The following is a 23,684-nucleotide window of genomic DNA, read 5'->3' as shown; positions in this document are numbered from 1 at the left end:
TCCCGGAAAGCCCTTGGGGCAGATGTGAGATAATACCATAGGGCCTTTTGCAGGACAAAGGGTATGATGTGTTTAAGGACCTCTAGCATTTGGTTGTTTCAAGTAAAGCTCCCAATAACATTTCAGCCAAGTAAAACTGTATAAGGCTTTCAAATTCTGGCTCATTATCATTTTAAAGTGAGGAAATGGAACATGCCCAACGGCAGTCTTTTGACCTCCTTTCACATACCCCACTTCCCACCCCAGGAAAGAACAAGGCAGTGAGAGGCAACCAGTAATATATTTGACTGTATTTCAAAGTTGTTGATTGTAAACAAACTTTGTTGAAGAAATAAAATCACATGACAAGATATCAGAGTGATACTATAAATCCAGTTTGTTGTTGTTGCCACACATCACATTTTTGGAACTCAGAATTTAGCTCATGGTGTACAAAACTTGTAAAAATTTATTGCAAGCGTGCCTTTGTGTAGAACAAAAACCAGTGTCACAAAAGGAGTTCCCCACCCCCACCCAGAAATACCGCTGTGGACCTTACCCTGAAGAAGGGCCACATGCATGCATTTCCTGAAAGACGGTATCTATTATAAAATTGCTCCGAGAAGTTTCTAAACAAAAGAAGAAAATAAATGGCACCATGGGTTTTACTCCATGATGTTTACATTTCCAAACCGAACTCTGTAGTTTGGGGAAGTTTTGCACCAAACTGCAATTGTTTGAGTGTAGTTTGACAACAGTGGTGTTTTGAAAGCATTAGCTACATACTATCCCTGTGTGCTGTACAGTCGCTTCATTTGATGGAATGCAAGTTGCACAGCTTAAAAAAAATACCAGTAAAGAACTATAGCCGTCTACTGTTCCTGCTATTCCTGCTGTTTCTTTTACCTGCTATCTCCAAACTACCCAGAGGCTCTGACGTCTATAATCACCGAACCTTTGCAGTACAAGCAGAGGCATACAGTGACACACCACTGACTTTTCTACAGCTGGAGCAACTGCACTGACACTGCTGAAGGCCATGACTCCCCTGGATTTTTATTTAAATGAAACCAAGAATAGAAATGAGCCTTCCTGCATATTAGAAGGGCAGCCATTAGAGCAGAACAGCTGGAATCTCTCCCTTTGAATTTCCAGCCTTTAATCCTTTCGTCTGATATTTGCCAGTGTGCTTTTCTGTTAGTTTCTTGTTCGTTATTTCTAGAGTCTATTGATGATCTCGCCATATGCTGGCTCAGATTTATTCGTGGTCTAATTTTATCACTGACCTCAATGGCCTTACATCAGGGGAATGTTTGGCCTAACTTTTGTTAAATCCAGATGCCAGGATTATCCCACAGCTGGTTGTCCCGGGCTTTGACTCACACTACAGCAGTCTGTTGTTTTACACACACAGCTTGAATTGCAGTCGAACAAGCACAGGCTGTCCTGGGGCAAAGTGTTAATTTGGATACTTCACAGGGAAGTAAGATGGGACAAATGGACTTGTCAGTCTCTAGGATCCTAGGATAAAACGTTTGTCCCGGGGGAAATCAGACACTTGTTTTTAACTGCTGTGTCTTTTTTTTTCTTTTGTATTCAACACTTTCTTCCACTTGGTTAAATTGTTTTGCCTCTGAATTCAACATACCAGATACAAAGCTAGCTGGTAAACTGAAGAATGAAATATAATTATTAATTGTATTAATACTATTGATTCCAACTAAATGATCAGTCACTTGCATCTTGTTTCCATCAAATAAAAGCACTTTTTTTTTTTTTGAGTTTGTGGTGAGGTGTGAGCTCTTCACTTTTTGTACAAACTTTGACAGAGTAATTGGAGGACAATACCACAGTGTTACTCTAAGAGGGAGTGGGCTGGGATTTGGGAAGAGAAACCTAGTGGACCTGGGCTCTAACCTTATTTTTTCCCTAGGTCTTTGGAGATCAGTGAACACAGATTTAACTACTTTGCTTCCAACAGATGTGCCCGTCCAAGAGCAACTGGCTAAGTTAGTTCACTTCATTTTTTCAAGGGTCTTAATATTCTGGGAACACTTCCCATCCATACCCCTCCTGAGGTCTCATGCTGGGCAAGCTTGTTTTTCTGCCTGTGGCTTTTTCCAGAGTCCCTGGTTTGTCTAGGACCTGACACAGCTTTGTGTACCTCTCAGCTTCTTCCCACAAAGGCTTGATAGTCAAGGGAGCCTGGATCCTAAACTTTGTTATCATTCTTGGTTCACTCCGCTAGTTCCTAGCCAGGCCTCACCCAGCAGGCTCAAAGGGTAAGGATGTTTTATCTCTTACACCTAGGTTGTCCTTCCAGATCCCATACATATTAACAAAAGGTCATGTCTGCAGTAACATTCAAGGAGTGCTCCTGCAGTGGACTGTGTTTATAGTTTGATGGTTTTGCACACTACACATTGTATGAACCACCTTGACATCTAACACAAGCAGTTATTATTTCATAAGAGTGAGACGTATATATTGCCATTTAAGGCCTTGATATGACACCTAACAGTTTCAATAGGGTCACTGGGGGGTGCATGAGGGCAGAACAGAACACATCAAGGTCTCATCTGGCAGAAAACCGCATTTACGGTAAATTCTGCAGCCATACTAAGTGTATTTGTGGGTGTGGTACTTCTGATATCTTTGTCTTGGGTCCACCTGAACCCAATAGGCAGCACAAGAGGGGCTAAGCAGGCAATACTTTCACAGTGATTGCTTTAAGTATAGCCTTGGAAAACAATACCCTGTTTTACTTAGAGAACATTTAAAAAAATAGAGAAAAGGCCAACTCTGTCTCTATCATTTCTCTTGCCAGAGTGACCATCTACATAGACAGGTGTAGGCCAAGAGCAGGTGATTCAACATGATGCAAGGGTATAGAAGAGGGTGAAATTAAGCAAAGAAAAATGTGGAGTATCAGGAAAAGCTGCTTAATGGTGAGATCTACTAGGCTACAGAACAGTCTCCCAAGAGAAGTAGAAAAACACTACTGATTGGTTAAAGCAGAGTTGAGTTTTAAATATCCCAGGGACAAGACAACCTAGCAGGGCTTTTTCTATCTCTAGTTTTCACTTATTCTGTGAACAAAACAAAATGGAGTGGGATGGGCAAGGCCCTGACAAGGAGGAACACATTAAACAGCATGGTGATTGGGATTACATTTGCACAGGTGACAGAACAGTATTATTTGCAAAGCTTCCTATTTGACGCAGGCCAAATATAACACAATGAAGCTGCTTCCCTCTACAAACATTGCTCTCAGTCTCTTGATACTTCACACACTCATCTCTTAAATGAGTTCTTTTTGGATCGGCTAGCTGTACTTCAGAGCTAGCACAAGGGGGCTCCATAGAGATTTCCACAGCAGAGATGGATGGAAGACTTCATGTTTATTCCTAGCCTAGACTTATTTTCACTAGAGACATTTGTTTGTAAGCACATCTGGGGACAGGCTTCACAGTTTACAGCTTTCGCTGGATTGTCATCGTGCCTTGGATGGTCTCTGCTCTAGCTCCCCCATGCAAGTCAGTGGGTCCCTTTTTAAACCCCAATGGTTTCAGTGAAATCTTTCCCTTGATTTCAGTTAATGTTTTAGTTCAGAATCACAAGCAAAAGCTCTGAAAAGCAGAATGAGTCTCATAACTTCAAGTCACTCAGCTGCTATTCTTGAGGAGGGAGGAAAATTAGCTTTGCTAATTAGCCTTGCTTATTTTCATATCATTTATTTTTTCTAGTTTAGAAAAATGCACCTATTTTGAGTTTGGGGCCCATGAACAGAAGCTATCAACCACTTCAGTCTTGCCTGCAGTCCTAATAGTCAGGAGTAGGAGTCTTAAAAATTAATCTTATTTCCTTTTTCTAGGCACATTTGGGTGACCCTCTTTGGGCCTCCGTTTCCCCTATATACAATGAGGGTGTTCATACTATCTGTCCCTGTCACAAGGGTGTGGGAAGGGCTAATGCATGAGCGTTCACATTGTTAAAGCACTTTAAGATCCTTGAATGGAAGGCATTATAGGAGTGCAAAAAAGTTACAGTGCAGTATAATCCTCACTCTACTAAAATCAGCTCCAGGAATGACCGCTCATCCCTAAGGAAGCATAGGATTGAGCTAGCGGAGCCCTCATTACCCAGCTCAACACAGACCCACAAGGGTAATGCTTAGCAGAATAAACTCCGCTGCTAGAAGAGGAGCTAGGGTCTCGAAGGTGGGGAATGAAGATGCTGGTTTTGAGTCGGTGCCCTGCATGTTACTGTGGCAGCAGAGGACTACCTGTTTTTCTCTACGAAATATCTAAGAATGTAAAATAATGGTATCGCTGAATCAATTATTTAGTGACCTTGAGAACTCTAGAGAAGTCTGTGTTCTTAAAATACCTATTAATGAAAGGGAAATGAGAACAGGCATTAGAAGGGATGCTTAAAGCACAGCTACTGCACACAAAAAGGGAAACAGGAGAGCGATTCCTTGAAATTGTTCCCTTTCTCATCAAGCACACAAATGAGCAGAGATAAAAAGCAACAGGGTCAGAGTTCCTGCAAGCCCTTATAGTGGAGTTTTCCATGATGGAGCAGACTGTAATAAAGCAATATTTCACATCAGCTTTTAACTGCAGCAAATGTTAGATCAATGTTACAGATCCTTTTTCAAATATGAATCTTGACAAGATGTGAAAAACTCCTTGGAAGAAGTGCTGTGCATAGAATGTGGTCTGCATATCACACTGACGTTCATAATTCTTTGAAGCAGTTTGCATACTCTGACAAACAAAGAGCTTTCAACACTCAGAATTACATGCTGTACGAAGCCAAATTCAGCAGGAGAGAGAGAAGCCTTCCTGTCCCCATCTGCTCCATTTTCTATGTCTTCTTTCTGAAAGGTCTCCACCTGATGCTCTTGCCTAACTGGTACTTCCCTTACTTTTAATGAATGCCTGACTTGAAGATCTTTACCCCAAGTATCTGGATGATACAAAGCATACCACAGTATCATTCTACAAGCCATTATATAAACAGTGTTTATACGATATCATCAATAGCATCTTGCAATGTTTTGACACTTAACCTTCATTTGTATTGACTTCTGAAAGTAAGCACCATATATTTATACTTGGGTGGGGGGAAAAAAAATCACAAAAGCTAGTTTACAGCAAGGGCGAGATGAAAGACTACAGAATCTGAACTACTGTTGACATTAAATGGCTTTAATCAAGCAAAAGTTTTGTTTTTTTTTAAACCAGCTAGTTTTCATGGTTTGTGATATTTAAAATAGAAGTGTGAGATGCTATTTGAGTAACTTTCCTCACTTTTTCTTCCACCCACCCCCATAAAAAGAATAGGAAATATATGATGGCTCACAGTCATTTTACTCATGTAGGCTACATTTTGATTTTTGCTTGTAGGCTATGCAACCCAGAGTTCATTTGTCATATGTAGATCTTTTTGTCTTGGTTTCTTTGCAGTATTTTAATGGATGTCTATGCATCTTTAGAAAACTGACTGAAGGTGATGGGAAAGGGTTGGGAATGGAGGATTCACATTCATTGCAAAGCCATGCTTTGTTTCTGTCTTAGGTTGTTCTCCTTCTACAGAGGAGAATAAAGCATCTTCCCTGTAATTGTCAGCCACTGTGTAATCCCCTGTCAACACCAACTCAAGGGACAACTACTCAGGAGCCAATCCCTGAGGCAAAAATAAGGACTAGTATAACTTAAGCTTAAGCAGTCTATATCACAAGCAGAAGACATCTGTGGAAAGCTATATTCTAAGGCCTTGGCTACACTGCCACTTAAACAAAATCACATTTCCATAGTATATGGGCCAGATCCAATCATTTCCATGTTATATGGGCCAGATTCACTTAGGCCAAGTGCTAATGAATAGGTGGAACACATCTAGCCATTTTGAGGCTTAATCATGTACACTGCTGAGTATTTCCGGTGATATCTTGAAAGGCTTTGCCTATTGCTCATGCCAGTGAGTACTGGTGACTATTTCCTCACAGGAAATGGTCAGCATGTTGGCAGATTAGACCCATGTTTTCTTAGAAGCGTTCTTGCACTAGAGACAAATGAAGAAAAGCTGTTCAGGTCAGCTCTTTTCTGGGTGATTTTTATATAAATTTGCACCAGCTCATTAGATGAATTTTGGCAACATTTTGAAACTACAGGACACAACCAGCGTATACCTACTTCTTACATGCTAATTTAGGGCAGCACGTTCAAGTAATTTCAAGTACTTCCATCTATACCTGGGCTCAGTCTTCCTAGGCCAAGTGTCATAGGTGTTCAGACCTCTGGAAAGACTGACTGGTGCCTCACTACAGCCCCCCCCCACTCACCTACTCTAGCCAATAATGGTATCTTATCACCAACCTATCTGTTTTTGCTTACTATCAAGTAGTAAGCAAGTGCAGTATTTGAAAAACCTATTTTGGTTTAAAAGGGTTGAGCCTGGTTCACTGCACACAAGACAACCTGTGAGGGTGCCATCCTCTTTGCTTATGTGAAGATCACAGGCTAGCAGGGACAGAAGGGGTCTCAACAATGGAAAGGAGAATGTCAACGGTCATCAGAGAACATGGGAAAATATGGCAAAAAACTGACATTTGTCGAACTCCTCCCCTCCACCACAACCCCTCAAACTATAGATGCTATTGGTCCAACAGATGGATTTGTAAAAAATATATCATTCCTACCCCTAGTTAGCCATTTGCTATCTTTTAAACCCCTCCTGTATGGTAACTGGGGTTAGGGGGCACATAGCAGGCAAGCGTCAATCCTTCTGGATCAAGATGTATATGTGAGAGGTCATCCAGATCTGACACATGCCCAGGGAGGAGTAGGGGCAACCCAGTATCCTCACTTTAGACCACTGAGAACAGATCTAAAGGCCAGACTGAGTTCAGATGTTCAGCATCTCAAATGGCTATAGCTGCATGCATGAATCAAACCCAGGTCTCCCACATGGTAGACAGGGATGCTGCCACTGAACCACAACAGCAGGTTCAGGGGACACACAGCTCATTTAAAACACTGTTGAACTCTTAGCACCAGGGATCAAATACATTTTTTGTTAATTCACATTTATTTTTTCCTCACATTGATGGCACTTAGACAGTGAAGTTAGATAGGCCTTCAGGGACTGTCTCACTGGAAATACCTCCTTAGTAGAAGAGCAAGGTACAAGTGCAGTGTAATGCTGCTGACTGTAAAAAGCCCAACACAGCATTTTAGTGATGATACTTGAACAGCACAGAGACTTTATAAGAGTTTGTTACCTGTCCAAATTCTTGAACTAGAACTAGTTGTGTCCCTCTAAACATGAGCATTAACTACCTTATCAAAGCCTGATCCTATTCCCATCCATGACAGCTTTTCTGTTGCCTTCAGTGCAAGTCGGTCCAACCCAAAGAAAAGATGCATATTTGTTCCCTGTAAGTTAATTGCTTATTACAATTTCTAACTAATTTCAAACTAATGTTCAATGTTCTAGTTTAGTTAAGCCCAATAATGTGATAAAAGGAAACCTTTCACTTCATTGTCACTATCATTTTTCCTTTTGCTTTTGCTGGAGGCAGTCGATTTTTCTGAAAACATTTAATCATGGCATCTCTCCTCTATGAAACATTGGCACCAGGCTGGGCAAACTCAAAGTGATTCTACCTCCTAGAGAGTCACTCAGGACAAGAAACGCATTTGGGTTTTATTCTATTCAGGGACACTTAGCATCTGGTTGCACCAGAACTTTTTTTTTTTTTTTTTTAAACAATGTTACATTTTTCTAAGCATACAAATTTCCAAAATTATAAGCTACTGTGACAAATTTCAAATTCTAAGAAGAATTTCTACTGAACACTCCACAGTGATAATTCAAATCACGCTATCCGTGAATTATTCTCTTTCTTGTCAAGTGTGTCACTAGGAAATGAAACCCAAGATGAAAAGTAAATTGATGTTTAAAATATAGGGAAAAGAGAATATAATAGATGATAGAAACTTAAACAGTCCGTCATGTCAGGCCTTAAGCAACACTTAGAAGAACCCAAAGATGCAATGAAAGTTGAGGAGAATATAGTTGCTATATACTCTGAGATTTCCCACCCCTGGACACTGGGAGTATGGAAGTTACAAAAGGCAATATTACCAGATTTCAAGACTCAACTTTGAAAGTGTTTAAAAAAAATTCCCCAGTGTGATTATTTCCTAAATCTTGTCCCATACTGCAACCTGACTGCCTTGCATTCAGGGGGATGGCGGGAGAAAGGTAATCTTAACCAGTCATCAAAGTCCTGGTTGCTTTTGTCTGTTAACGTTCAATATATACATACATATCTGTTGCTTCTCTTTGACGATGTTATAACTGCAGTGATTCCTACAAGGTACTAGGCATTCTCAGCCATACTGCAGTGCATAGGCCAACCTTGGTGGTCTCAGAGTTAAAAGACCTCTAAGCAAGTTAATTCCCCATGAGGACTGTTGAACTCTATCAGCTTGTGACAACCTCCTAGTTTAGCCCAAAGGGAATCTTAATGGGATGACCCTGCTCAACAGATGCTACCTGTTCAACAAGTGTTACTGAGAAATTGCTAACTTAAAATCAATTTCAATGTACAGATACCCGCAGAGCATTCATATATGTAATTATGTGTGGATGTTTCCTGTGGCACTTTCTGTAGGACACCTCTAAAGCCAGCTGCTAATTTTGACAGTCTCCACCTTTCTAGTGGCATCACTTGGCATTTTCATATAGGAAGCAGCATTGGTGGTGTCACAAGTTCCCTGCTTTGACATTTCAGAGTGATGGTCTCCTCTTCTGCTTACCCTCCATCCCTACCTAAGCCACAAGGAACAATACATCAATGAGAAGGTGAAGTGTCCTCCAAGCCCAACAACTCCTTTATAAGTCTCTCACTGAACTGTGCCCGGCTGTACCTTGTCACGTGATAGGCATCTGACATTTTGTAGAGGATGTAGGCATTGTTTATGGCAATGCTGACAGCAAACCAGAACACTTGTTGCCAGGTCTTGTTTGGTTTATGAGAAATGAAATACCTACAAAATGGGGAGAAAGAGAAGAGACAGTCAACTTTCAAGTGCTTCCACGTGTTTTCTTCAAGGAGGCAAGATATTTACCCCTCTACCCAGATTCTGTAGTCCCAAATAGGACACGTGCACAGGAGCCCTTGTGGAGGAGGATTCTTTAGTTAATGGATTATTATTGTCTTAATATGTTTAAATAAGTATTTGTTGTAGTTAAGTTGCAAAATGGTCTTTAGGTCTCCCTCTCTTTCTTGCATTTTCCTGCCCTCAGTCACACTGTCTAGTGCTAGTGTTGCCAATAAACCATATCACACAAGCACGAGTGCTAGAACTTCTTGACAGAAAAGGGCCGACTGGTCACAGGATCCACTGTACTAGAACGCTCTTCTCCTATTTGGTTGCCTTTAAGTTTTCCATGTCCCAAGTAAAGGGGCTTCAACCACTTCCCTTGACAGACCACTCTGCATCCCAACACCAAATCAGTTAATGTCCCTTCTTGTTAAATCTCATCATGCCTAATTACATCCTCTTTGTAGCCACTCCAAATAATTACACATATGCACACACTAACATTCATACTCTCCATGCTTAAATTGAAGAAGAAGTACATGGCTTCCACCCCATCATTCATTGTCTAGCCAGTTAAACCCTCCAGCCTAATGGTGTCTTTCTTCTCTAAATTTCCTTCCAGTTACTCTGTCATTCTGACAAGAAGATACCTTAATGGGGTTCTACAACTAAACTAGTATACAGTAGGATAGTACATTAGTTTGTGTCTAACTCCTACACAAATTCCTCAAATATGGACCAACAGGTAGCCCCCTAATCCCACAACAGCAAGTAGGGCGCTCTTCTGGGAGGTGGAAAGTATAGGGTTTAAATCCCTGCAGAAGAAGGGAATGCTCCCACATGCTCCCACACCCTGGGCAAGTGCTCCAGCCACTAGGCTGGTGTATAAAAGGGGAGGCACAACTACCTCCAGCCATGTTTTAAGAGTAAGCAGTCATCCTGGCATTTTGTGAGAAGCCTGATCCCCTCTGTGTCTGTCACAAATGCTCTGGGAATGCCCAATGATATGCCACCATAAGGGACCTAAGGAAGAGGAATGCAGAGATTTCTGTGTCCTGATCGGGCTTAGGCATAAACTAAATGCAGAGTTGCTCAACCCTATCGAGACTGGAGTAGTTGTGGACATGCTGTGAAGTGCAGCTCTAGGCAGCCGAAAACAGACACTTATGGCATTTAGGCAGCTCCAAGGTTAGGTGGAACCTCTGCAAGGGTTTCAGGATCACAGGTTTGGACTTGGAGGGAATGTAGGCACATAAATCCTTTGTTGGTTCTGCCCTGAGAGTAAACCTTATAACATTCTAGAGACCCTTTTGGATCCCGTGTATAATGCAGTGTTTCCCTAAACAGTCATCTACATTTTCCAACTCTGGTACAGTTAGATTTACCCCTTCCCAAGATAAATTATGAAGGAAGGGCAATAAGGAATCAACAGAAAAAAATGCAGAGAATTTGTTAACTGTGTAAACACAGCTACTGACCTATGACCAGGAAAGCCTTCCACATCTGATTACCATGTTTACAGCACTTGTGAGGAAGACAAATAATTTTAACCAAAGGCTTAAAAAAAAGAAAGAAAGAAAAAGAAAGCATAGCACTGAACGAAATACCCTAGACAGGCAAGGGCAGAAAGAGGAACCCACCTAGCAGTGGGGAAATTGCAGAGGCTGCTAATCCTAGCATATCCCTAAGCTGATGCTCATTAAGACTAGAAGGAATATGAAGGGAGGGCAGCTGTAAGCTGACCAGCTCCCAGTAGAGAAATGAAATCTCTTCCTCCTGCAACTAAAAGCTGAATAAGGACTACTGCAGTTGAGATGTGGCAACTAATCCCATCAGCCTGGACACCGCTGGACTATGCTGGGGCTGAAATTGGTGCTGCAAGATCCTTTTAAGGGGGCCGTGCCATATTAGCACTGCTGGGTGTGCAAACATCTGCATGCGATTCACAAGACAAACCCAGAGCTCTCAAATAGGGCTCTACAGTGCCCAAAACGTTCTGACCTGGGGTCTTTCTGAAGTTCTTTGCAACACACAACTTACTTTTTGAGTGCAGAAAAAGAAGAGAGAAAGTGAAAGCTAAGAGCTGGCATTTTCTGAGGCAGGGGGGCTTGAGTCTAAAGAGGTTGAGAACCACTGAGCTATGGACTCTGGTGGAGAAACTCCTGCTGTTTCTGTTTTAAGCCTTAAAAGAGGTGGGGCATTTACTCTTGTGCTGGGTGTTATCACCTCTCCTCTAATGGAAACTGTTCTTCAAAGATATATTTCTGGGCCTACTTTGCCTAAAGAGGGACTGTGCATTTAAGGGCTGTTCACATAATGTAGGACATACCTCTCCAGGAGCTCTGCTGTCCTTGCTTCGTACCGCAAGCCTTAGCTTCACTCCCGATAACTCAGTAATTCCCTATGAATCATTTTGTCATGGTAGTCTCAATAGTAAATGAATATTCTTTAATTTTACACCAGTAGGTACAAGCCTGTGCTTCTTAGCTGTACTGGTGGCATCTCAGCTGTGCCCTTTTTCCCCCTACAATAGTCAGGTAGCTGCCTGGTGGCTTACTAGACCATCATTTCCCTGTTGTTGTGGTAAGAGAGAGCAGCATATCAGTCGGTATGAGCATCCATCAGATCTCTACCCATGCTAATTAGTTTTGGACCTAGGGAAGCATGCTGCAAATTATGTTCATTTGGGGCATTCGAGTGACTGCTTGCCATTGTCAGCAGTAGGTAGGAATGGGGGCAAGGAGGTGCATCACCTGCTTCTATATCCAGAGCTCGGTAAGGATGAAGAGTAGGAGAGCACTGAGTGGGTTTTTGTTCATTCATCCTATCTTTCTTCCCCTGCCAAATGGACATGAGAGCTAGACAGAGAGAGGCAAAATTGGACCACTAGGTCCCAAACCCACCTGAATTCTGAGTTTCTGAACCTGAAGTCCTTGATAGGCCTTTGGATTCTAAATTGAGGGGGGATATTTTTTTCTGAACAGGGCTTGAGACAACGTGTGCATGTTAAAGACAGATGGCCAAATAAGATGGCCATTATTTGGACTGGTGACCCAGCTGGCTGAACCCAAGAGCTTTTTAGCCCCACTGGATCCACATTAGAGCCACCCTAACCTGGCTCCAAACATGTTGGCTCTTTTGTCAAGCTGCTCTTTAACATCATTTAAATTGTGTTGGGAATGCAGTTTTCATGGTTTTTTTCACTTTTAGATGGACAGCCAGACAGGAGTACCAGTATTTGGTACCTTAAATGGATAACGGGATATGTGAGAGAGGGGAGGAGTGTTTAAATCAAAACTATTTGGCCATCTCCAATTCCTGCACAAATCCCCTACGTGCTGGTTTACAGTGTCACTGGCTCCTAGTAAGCAGGACTCTGCTTTCTTTGAAGTACATGGGACCTCTACCACAGAATGGGGCTGGATAAAGCTACCCCAGTACAAATAGGGGATTTGTTTCCACAAACTGTCACTACTCACTCACTTGCTGTATTTGTCATCATATTTACAGATGTAGCTAAGATGAGCAGCAAAAGCTTCTACTGCCAGTGGGCACGGGATCTCTCCACTTTTCCTCTTTATTATAACTCCTGCATCAACAAAAAGAACAGTCGTTAGGGAGCCACAAAATCTCATTACAGTTGAAACTTTGAGTATGCTTTCTGAGAAAAAGATGTGAAAAAGGAGGCACCAGCATGAGACTCCACTAATCAGAACTTGGGTTTATGAACTGAGCCATGTTGAACCTAAAGTTTGCTTCCCTCGTCCTTTCTGACCAGTAGACTCCTGTGTGATTGTATCTAATATCTCTCAGGCATAATTCAGACCAGAGATGACAAGAACTTGGAGCTCTAATCCTAGAAAAACTGAAATCCAAAGAACGGGCAATGAAATCTGGCACTGCTGGGTGCTTGGTCAGACTCATGAGACGGAGAATTTTAATACAGGGTCAGACTTGAAGATCTACAAGGTCCCTTCCGACCCTACTTCTATGAATATGCTGTTATGCTGCGATAGTAAACCAGAACTTGCAAAAGTTCAGGACTGGTTTATCAGAACCCAGTGCTATGGGTCTGTACTGTACTGATCCTTCTTCTGTGGACTGAAACAGCAAGTTATCCATGGGATCAGGAATCTCCTTTGTTACTATTATAAGCCTTGAGCTAGTGGCGTCCACAAGAAAGTCTGTCACCAGACATGGTAAGAAACTGAGTGCTGCCTGCTGCAACTTCTCTGTCCTTCCAAAGTGACTCCTCTCTTCCTCCCCCAGGTGCTTCCTCCAAACCTATTTGCTGCCATACTTGTATGTGTATATGCCTGCAAAATATACATCCTATTCTAGTGGTCTGAGGAAGAGGCACATTGAGCACTAACCAGCCCAGTCCACACCCATCTGGTGGGGAGAAAAACAGTAATAATTGGCTACAGGTAAGCTGCATTATGTTCCTGTTAGTGGGAGTTGCCCATGTGCTGTTTCTCCTGTTCAAGGACTTGTGCATGTTCTTTAAAGTAAACTATGCCTAGTTTGCATCTAATTGAAAACCAGTGCTGTACAGTAATGCCTGAGCTAGCCCAGGAAGCAAAATGGCTATGTTAGCATGGCACTTGACTTGGGCTAGCTTACCATACTTGTCACTTTACCTTCCTAACCAAACTAGGGGTAAAAACCACCCACACTCTCAGCAGGGTACATTAACATATAGCTAAACTGCTGCTTGTAGCCCAGCTAGCTTGCACAGCAGTTTGTTTTTGTGCCTTTGCTGGAATCATCCTGAAAGATGTGGTGAACGATATGTAAATCCTATGAAGTCAGTGCCATCTCTCCTCGTTACTGCAAAATGGCTTTCCCCTAACAGCTAAGAAAAGGAGAAGGGTATTTGTGTAATGCAGGCCTTTTAACAAAACAACTTTCTTCTGGTTTTAAAACTTAATTTCTTTTAATTTGCTCACTATTTGCTTTCATTGAAAATGCAGCATGATTACAGCTACATGGGCACCAAATACTCCCTCTTGCTTTCTGTTCCAACCAGTTTAATTTCCTTAGTTCTAAAACACATGCAGATTTTTTTCTTGCACTTCTCAGGCTTAGGTCAGGCAGTAGGGAGAATCAGGTTGATAGTGGGGACAGCTACATGTGCACTTTACTGCAGACTTGACTAATTAACTCTGCAGTAAAGCATCACCATCCACACATGCAGCGCAATTAGGCTAGAGTAAACTAATTAACTCTGCCATGGGACAGTACTGCCCAGCACAAGTACTATTCTATGATGGAGTTATTTAATCTGCTGCAACACATGTGTAGACAGCGACCAGGGCTGGCTGGGGCATGAGGGTGCTACAGTTTGGGGGCTGCCCTTCACAGCATGGTGAGCCAGGTCAGAACAGCCCTGGGCTGGCCCCCAGGGCTCCTGCCAGCCCCGGCTGTGCCACCAACTCAATGCACCGCAGTCCTGGATACATGTGTAAACACTGGTTCCCAGAAGTAATAAACTCCAGTGCAAACTGTGTTAACTGTAAGTGTAGATGTGCCCAGAGAGGCAGAGTAAGTCCTCCTGGACATGCACCGCATGTCCAAACAAGCACAAACATGCAATATGTCAATATGTAGCGCTACAGACCTGTCTGCAGCACCACACAGCACATGCAGGCATTCCCCATGCTGCTCCTTTGCAGTGTGTGTGGTGGGGTGGCAGAGGAGTTGACACCCGGGAGATCCTGGGATCAAAAAAAACCCACGCCAGAAAAAAAAAGCAGGACAGTGCACGTGATGACAATGTGCATCACCCAAAATAGGAGTCTGGCAAGCTGGAGCCATACTTTGGCTGCCAGCCAGGCTTCCTGATGCAGAAGTGCCACAGCTGCAGCTCCTGGGGGTCCCCAGGACCCCAGGTAAGGCTGCTGGGGTCAGCACAGTTCCTGGCCCCAGCCTCCCCTACCCCACACAGGGTAACCTGCTGTGCGCCACAGGGCATGTGGCATGGGCATTCCCCAGGGAAATATGTCCCTGTTCATCTGCACGTGCCCTCAGAATAGCTATGAAGTGTGAAATCCCATGAGACTTTGGGTGAGGTCACTAGGAACTTCTTGGTGGTAGACCAGCAGGACACCAACTACAAGACCCTTGTAAGGGCAGAAGCAAAACTGCTGGCTCTGTATTATAAATAGTTGTATATAAGAGTTATATATACAAAGTTGTTTATCCACTACAAGCCTCAAGATACCGCAGATAGTTCCTCAGTAAAATTTGTACAAAAGGTAGTTGTGGTGGCACAAGCTGTTCCTAATTTCTGGCCTTTTCCATGGAAATCTCTGGGGGCGTGTCCTTCAACCAGGCCCGCCTGTCAGCAGAGCACTGATGTAGTTCATCCCCTCAAGGAACTTCTGGAAAGACCGTGCTGCAAACAAGGGTCTTCTTTCCCAGGACAGCGGGAGTGGGCACTGCTGCTGAGTTTGCAATTTTAATGCAACCCATAATAGTGTATTTTACATGAGACTACTTTTGTTGCTAAGAGCTTCTAGCCCTTCTGGTTGCTGGAAGGAGCTTTAAAATGTGACTGCTCCTCTCAAGGGTAAACATTAAGACTAAATTTAAAAACCAGCTAAAAATGTTCTATAAAAACAAAGAGTGCTTTTTAAGGCAATCTCATGATTTTTTGGAAGCTTGACTAGTGAATTCCGATGCAGCTGGTAATGCATTTTCTTTGTGCCATGAGCACTGCCAACGTTGAATAGAGCTCTCCACGTTAAGAGTGCTCCACAAATACCATCTGCAAAGTCCAATTCCTGAAAAGGTAAGGAAAGGGGCAATCCTATGTTTTCCCACTGTAGAAGTGCTCATGCTCACTTTTCCTGGGTGCTAGAAGTGAATTCTCAGAAAGGATCAGTGGTGACATGTAGGGGGTGCACAGGGGTACACATGTACCCCTTAAGAGCTCTGGTGCACCCCCTTGTCAGGCCATACTCGCCGCTTAGGTGATGGGTGGGGGGACAAGTGGGAGCACTGGTGCCCCCCTGCAAGAATGAAGAAGTGGCTTCTGGGAGCTCTGCGGTTGCTTTCAGGTGAGTGTGACTGACTGAGGGGGATCCTCACCCCACCCCTGGTAGGCGAGATTGGCTGCGGGGGACCCCCCCAGTTGCTGACTGGTCACTGGGAGGACACGTGCGCCCCCTGACTCAGATAGCATCAGTTGCCCATGGAAAAGATGTTTAAAAAACTTAGGGCTTTAACCAGTGGAGACTGCTGAAATCAGAGTTTTATTGTTAAAAGCTATCATTTAACAATAAAAGGACTATTCACATTACTTTCCCCTTGGTCTGAGTTCCTGGGGTTTTGTGAGAAATCAAGTGTTTTAGGGAGGTCAATTTAGCTTAATACAGTTACTCTTTCCTCCAACACTTTCCGACCACAAGCTTCTTCCAGGGAGACTGCACAAGGGGTCCTACCACCACCAGTGACCTTCAGGAGAAGCTAGCCAGAGACTTTAGAAAAAGAAGCAGCCTCAGCAGCTGTCAGACTGATGCTACTAAGCTTCTTTTGACAGTGGGCTTGGGGCATTCTCCATGGATATGGTTCATTTACCCCATCCCCTCTTGTCCACTTCCAGTCTCCATGCTTCCTTCTTTTCTTCTTCCCAGACTTCATCCTCTTCCTGTAAGAGTCCCCTGAAGTTATCTTTATTTAAATAAGCCACCCTTTTAATGAAATCCTACCTCAACACATTAAAACATAGCTCCATGCCTACCCATACAACCCCATGGCACTAATGTGCCACTTTTAATTTGCTTGCTCCTCTGTTTTAGTGGTGTAGTACTTTTCCTCCACCCTTTGACTCACTAAGGTTGTACATAAAAATGCCTCAAAGAAAAATCTAGGGTTCTGAAAATGTGCAAAACTCAAGCTGGGTTCCATCAGAAACTGGTCTGGTTTCCTGTGTGCAATGTGCTGCCACCCACCTTTACACTCAGAAAGAGAGAGCCACCTGTTCCCACTCTCATACCCACTTTGTTTCAGGACTGCTTTCTGTGACCACACTCCCACTTACCCCATTGACTTTTGTATTTGTTTCCTGCCTTTCCCACTCAATCCACAGGCTCAGCAATGGCTTTGCTATGAATTTTTAACTCCACACATGACACCTTCAGTGGAAGAGACTTCTTGGGCCAGATCCTTAAGCTGTTGAAACTGGCATCACTTTATGACTTCAGAAATGTCAATTTATGCCAGTTGATAGTTTGGTCCCCTACGCATCTCACTAAGTCTCCAACTCTCCTCAAATCTCAGCTGAAGGTGCTTTCGTCTCTCTAGCCTGTATCTCAAAAATTGTTTTTTACAGTTTGCTACTATGGCTAAAATTATACTAACATTTGACATTTCTGTTTGTTATATAAAATGAAATTCAACTGGTTTTAGATTTGGTGGGTTCTCTATATTATGCCCAAACATGTAGTTTTTGTTTTTTTTTAAAGGTGGTGTTGACTATTAAATACTGGTGACATTAGACAAACGTGTAGCAGCTTTTTAGGGACAGAAGTTATACCAGTAATCAGAAACTGGTTTAAACCTGTAACAGAACAGGAGTTCAAGTGGGCCACAAAAAATAAAGTTTGAGAACCACCATCTTAGACAATGGAACTAATAAGAGAAATATTAAATGGACCCACATTTAGTTTTTGAATTTTTTTTCTTTTTTTTCATTTTCAAAAACCTATTTCTAAATACCTGAGTTGTCCTTTAAAAAATCTTTAACAGGAGTTTAAGAAATGTTTTACTATCATCTAAAACTATTTCCAAATATATTTTTTAAACTGTCTTGTCTTTTTCTTTTTATCAGCTGCTAAAAAGAAAAAAAAAAAGTTCAGTATATGTTAGGAAGTGTAATCAGACTTTCTCTTGGCAAAAGCAACATTTGTAGTGAATAGGTTTTAAATCTCTCAGAAACTAATTGATAAATGCTTATAGGGCTTTAAGACTAAATATTGTGCCCAAATACACCATGCCTTTAGAAGTTACTGTTTTCAAAGATTCATGCTGCAGTGATTCCATGAAACATCCTGTCCACACACCAGTAATCAACAGGAATATAAACTTTAGCATCTAAAAAGGTAGTTTGCTCTTTTATCTGCATCAATAGGTAATCCTAGTAGCAGTAGTTTTGTTATAGCTTTTATGTGGAGAAGACTACTTGCCACCAAGTTTTTAGCCACTTCATGCAGGTTAGCTAATACCTTAGTAAACATTTTAAACTATGGGAAATAAATAGGGTAGAAAGTGAAATAATAATTAATATTATGGTCTATCTGGGTTTACAGTGTCCATAATTTCTCTGGAGTTACCAGCCTACCAAGTATCCCATCTGGTTCTGTGGCCTATAATAAAAAGAAGTCCACGTACAGATGAAAATACTGCTGACTGCTTACCTTGTTGAACTGGAGAATAGGCATTAGTGAGAAAACGAAAATGCCCTTTGTTATACCAGCAGATTAGGGACATATTTCCCTTCATCTTTATTCTGTACTGTCCTCTGGACTGGGGAGCGTCTGGGTTATTCAGCATGGATGGAGGTAGGCCTGTGCAATCACTCTTCCTGGAGCTCAGCAACCCACAGCAATAAATCTCTGCATATGAAAGAGAAAGTCCATTAGCAACTCTTCCTGTGGATGCAGAGAGAAAGGATGGTGGGGCTGTCTGATCTAGCTTTTCAGGAAAGGTCTTTCTCTAGTAAGCTAAGATAGCAGAAACGTAGTTTGGCTAAAATCTTTTTTTCTAATATCCAAGAACTGTTGTTGTTTTTCCTTATAAAGTCCAGTAAGTTCATGAAGCCAGTCTCAAGATGAACACTTAATATGATGCGAAGGAGAATTCAACCTGAACATCTGAGATCTTCCAAAGAGTAAGATCAAGTAGGATAACGCAATATCTTTCCATAACAGAGACCTTGTTGGTTGGGTTTCTTAACAAGACTGAATAAAGGAATGGAGAAAATGCTGCAGAGAGCCTTTATGGACTAGTGACTTAATCAGTCTCTTTCATGTTTGAGATAATAAAGCGTGAGGAAGGCAGAAAAAGCCTGTGGCTTCTGAGATGTCAAGGCGCGGGTGAGTTCTCATAAATGGCTCCCATGACACCTTTTTAATTCTACAGCATCCAGCTGACAGCTTCTGGTGCCAGCAGCTGACAAGTCAGCCACCAGCAGCCGACAAGTCAGCCACCAGCAGCCAACCAGTAAAAACCCTGCTCATCCCCCTGGTCATGTCTCCACCTCCAATGTTTATTTTATGAAAAAGGGAGCAATAAGGAAATTTAACCTCTCAGTGGGCACATCTCCACATTCATTAATGTGCAGTGGTTACTGCGCATTTAATTTAGTAATTGTATAATCAAGTACTAAATAAATGCTCAGTAACCAGAGGTACTATGCAGTGAATGCCTTTTTAGTGACGGTACTGTGCAGTAGCCTAATACTACTGTGCAGGAGTGTATTAGCACTATTGGTGCTGTGATGTGCTACTGCACAGTAGTATTAGGCCACTGTGCAGTTAGTGTCTCATGTAGAGATGCCCTCTAGCAATTGAACTAGTTTGGTTGGAATAACAGAGCCACTTAACTCATGTTAATGAAAACCAGACCCGACTTGCATTATGCACTTCTATGTGGTAAGAAATACCAGTGTGCTATTTCTATTAATTTGAATCAAGTAATGTAATTCTTATGCAAAGAAATTCAAGAAATCTTAAAAGGAAGTCTCCTCATAGTCTCCAAAGGTTTTATTTCAATCAGCTGAAGGGAATGAGTGTGTATGCACCCATGTATACTCATAGTGAAGTACTTATTATGCCAGAGTTCTCCATTGAACTAGAAGCTTCAGGCTGCTGCATTTCAAAAGGTAAAATGAAATAGGCTTGTCAACTGAGAGCGGTGACCTAAATTTTTCAGTCGGGCTGAAATCTGCTTGTCAGAATCTAACCTGTCATCCCACAGCAAATAAGGAAGGGAAAAAAAAAATCAAATCAAACCCTCTCTCAAGGGAATGCTACAACCTACATAAGTGATTCTGCCTCTCTACTCAGTTCTTTGGGGCAAGGGCACTCTTTGTTCTGTTCTCGTACAGCCTTCGTAAAAATGTTAAACTGATGCAAACCAATGAACTACAGGCTGGAAGACCATACGTAGTTAACCTTGCGGGTATGTTACAGCAGAAGTTTAAATTATTCTTTCCCCAATAGCGAGAAATGGAACAGCCATTGCTCCAGTGACACGAGACTCTTCTTAAGTGTCAGAATGGTCCAAAACTTCATCGGCTTATTTGAGAGAGAGAGGAGATGTATGCTAGCTCAAGGGGTCCTGCCAATTCTGGCAGAAAAAGCCCTGTGAGACAATGGAAATTTCAATTCAGTGTTTAGCCAGTGTTCCTGAAAACTTCAACAATCTAAGCTTTTAGTTGTCAATACATGCCAAAGAGAGCTTCACCACTGTAGTGGGACTGGAGCTCTGAGACTACCCCAGAAGTCCTTAAATTGGGGCCATTTTTTCTTTAGATGTTAGCAATTTAGGGCTGACAACTCACTGAAGGTGTAGAGGTGTATATATAGCCTGCCTTCTAAATCACTGAAGGGCCATGCTGATTCTTCCCAGTAGAGGGCACTGGCATACCAGTACACTATAAATACAGGGCTGCTTAGAACCAAATACAGCAATGATTACTGCTGAGGTCCAAGGTAATTAAGTGCAGCCTTTCCCTGAGCTTAGATAATAAGCTTGCAAAAGACAGTGGCAGATGTTTTGCTCTTTTCACAGGATAATGGAAACCATCAGGAACCATCTTACCCATCTCTCAGGAACAAATAATGAAGAATCTATGCGATATAAACTAGGAAGTGGTGACAGTTATGACTGCCACGGATTGAATAATATCATTTGTTGTGGATGGCGTGTTTAATTTGTGGGGCTTTTTGAAAAGCTGTACTTGCAACATCCAGTTGCTATGGCAGTAGGTACAATAAAAATTAAGCCCATCTGGCTCAATGGCATTTTCCATGCAATTAAACTTGGATCGTAAGACGTTTTATTACAGTCCAGAAGATGATGAAGTTTTACACAAAACTCAGCATAGAGCAATTCAATGGAGCCCAGTCTTCCTCCTCTTATTGTTACATTTGTGCTACAACTGGAGGTGTGACTGTTACCAAGCTAGTTCTGGTAATGGTGCTAGTGAGCACATGACCTCATGGGCTTTGACGCAGGCTAGCCATCCAAGGACATGCCCTGAGTCCCCTGGAAGGCCAGAACAGATAGGCTGTGCCAAAGCCTGTGTCACCATAACTTCGTCATCATAGTTACCCAAGCTAGCTGGATTAAAGGTAGCTCAGGGATACCTACAGAGATACCCCTCAATTACAATTAAGCCAGAGTCAAAAGCAACAGACCTGTTTAAAAGGGAGATAAAGAGAAATAAGCACTCCACGAATTAGTGTTTTTTATAACCATTATTACTCAACATGCAAAGAAACCAAAACGTGTCTGTTTTGGGGTCTTTTAGATCAAGGTGAGAGTAACTCTGCCACTGAGAGAGACTACATATCGGGCTCAAAGGACCAGTGGTCTGACCCATGATGGCATTGCATATGTTATCTTCTAAGTGATTCAGGAGTCAGTGAATCTCAACAAGTTCAGCGGTTCAGTTCAGAAAGGGAGATACCTGATGATCATCAGGAACAAGCTTGAAATCTCAACAAGGACAAGCTTTCTTGTAAGACTTCTGGCATTTCTGTCTCTGGTCTTGGTTGACACGCCTCATAGAACAGCTTTTCTTGTAGCATTTCAAGTGCCTTACCTCTTGGCAGTTAGGGGATAAATAGATTATTTGGCCACTGGACACTTCGGCCCCTTACTATAGGCTTTGTTACCTGGTTTTAAGAATGGTCAGAGTTGATCTGATTTTTCTGAAGTTCTATCAGCCCACGTATTTTCAAAGACCTAATGGGTCCTTGAAAACTGAGTTTACTGATATTTCTTATATTCCCTTCTCCACCCTTCCACAGACACTTTGGGACAATAGTGTTAATGTTTTAGAGACCTTATTATTTCAAACCTTGTTGAAGTTGTGAAGCATAAGGAAAAAGGAGGACATTCAGGCTAAAGGTGCCAGAAACAAATGTGGTTAGCAAGACTTTCTAAAGGGAGTTACCACAGTTCCTTGGGGGGACACAGTTCAACATGCCCCTGCCAAGTCAGCAAGCTAGCCAATAACACTAAAAATGTAAGAGACCAAAAAAAACAACCCCTCTACTCAACATAAATACCTCCACAACCTGCATTGTAAGAAGCATCCAGCTTTTTAACAATAGGTGCATCTACATGTGCAATTAATGCTACTCAATTTACTGCACACTAAATTCAGGTGCATTAAATTGCTCCTAGGCACATGTCTACATGTGCACATTGGTTGGGAGCAAATTGAGCCCAACAGGAGCAGCCTAGTCCAGAGCTGCTCCTGCTCTGCTGTCCCCCTGCAGCAGGCAGGGGGTGCTCCAGGCCCCTTGGGTAGGTGCCAGCCCTGGGCTGGCAGGGGTCAGAGGGGAGCTGAGTACAGCTACAAGGGGCTTAGTTGTGGCTCCCTGGTGCCTGAGCTAACTGGGAGCAATTTGGTGCCAGTCAGTCAGGGTCTACACATATGCTTCAGCGCATTAGTTTAAAGCTCCATTTTCTAGTACCTGTATCTGTTGGTACCAGCAAACAGTGCTTTAAATTAATTTATTGCACAGTAATTGCTGTGCACATGTAGACAGTGGCACTTTACTGTGTATTGCACATTAGACTAATCCAATACAATGCACATGTAGATGCACCCCATAAGTAGTAAATCTACTGCCTCACTGTTTCCTCTGCACTAATTCACTAGTAGAAGTGGTAGTGGTAACAAATTGGGAAATTACTTTTGAAAGAAGCTAGAAGCTGTGCATCATAAACTTCCATGAAGCCATATAACAAAACATGAACCAAACTGAAAATTGAAGTGCTAACTTATTTGATCAAAAATACACTTACTTTTGAGTTTTTTAGGAAGGATTACATGAATCAGCTACCTACAAATAGCTGGTAATTCAAATTCTCCCTCCGATACAATGCCAATGAATAGTTTACTATTATAGGCAATTTGAGTTACTGAGTAATTAATTATGCTGATAGCTGGTATCCATTGCATCTTTTTACTACAACCCAAGAGAAAATCCATGCTGTGTTTTCCTCCTTCACAAGTCTGAGCTTAAAGAGCCACTTTACAAGTTTCATAGCTCTATATAGAAGAACATAGTAAGCCCCTACATTTTACCTAAAATAGCTTGAGAAGATAGGCCAAATATTCCTAACCAGACACTTGGCATCATGGCTTTCAGATTCTATAATAGCCATGTGGGTTACTTCTAGTGCAATAGGCATTGACATCTTGCCCACATAGCCATTATAATTATGCCACTGAAAAAAACCCTCATGATTTCTTTGAAATACTTCTATACGCTTATAAAAAGTGCTCTATGGAATTACAGTATGCAAGATCTTGGGGCCTAATCCTGCACTGAGTACAGT

At 42.2% G+C, this 23,684-nt stretch overlaps 1 protein-coding gene across 2 annotated transcripts in view; it reads right to left on the bottom strand.

The window, feature by feature from the left end:
- Positions 1 to 273: 273 nt before the first annotated feature.
- Positions 274 to 23,684, bottom strand: part of PGBD5 (piggyBac transposable element derived 5) — a 108,480-nt gene continuing 85,069 nt past the window's right edge. The window contains exons 5-7 of one of the 2 annotated variants that reach the window (XM_090043808.1): positions 18,521 to 18,718; positions 12,585 to 12,690; positions 274 to 9,044 (exon numbers count right to left, since the gene is read on the bottom strand). In XM_090043808.1, coding sequence (XP_089899934.1) covers positions 8,849 to 9,044; positions 12,585 to 12,690; positions 18,521 to 18,718 — 500 coding nt within the window. In that variant the 3' untranslated portion in view covers positions 274 to 8,848. Of the gene's footprint in view, positions 9,045 to 12,580; positions 12,691 to 18,520; positions 18,719 to 23,684 lie in introns of both variants that reach the window. The other variant, XM_090043813.1, reaches the window with a different exon arrangement.

The sequence above is a fragment of the Crocodylus siamensis genome, chromosome 1 (genome assembly GCF_052110815.1).
Source record: "Crocodylus siamensis isolate JL-2025a chromosome 1, ASM5211081v1, whole genome shotgun sequence".
NCBI lineage: Eukaryota > Metazoa > Chordata > Crocodylia > Crocodylidae > Crocodylus > Crocodylus siamensis.
This window is presented reverse-complemented; position numbering and strand designations above follow the sequence as displayed.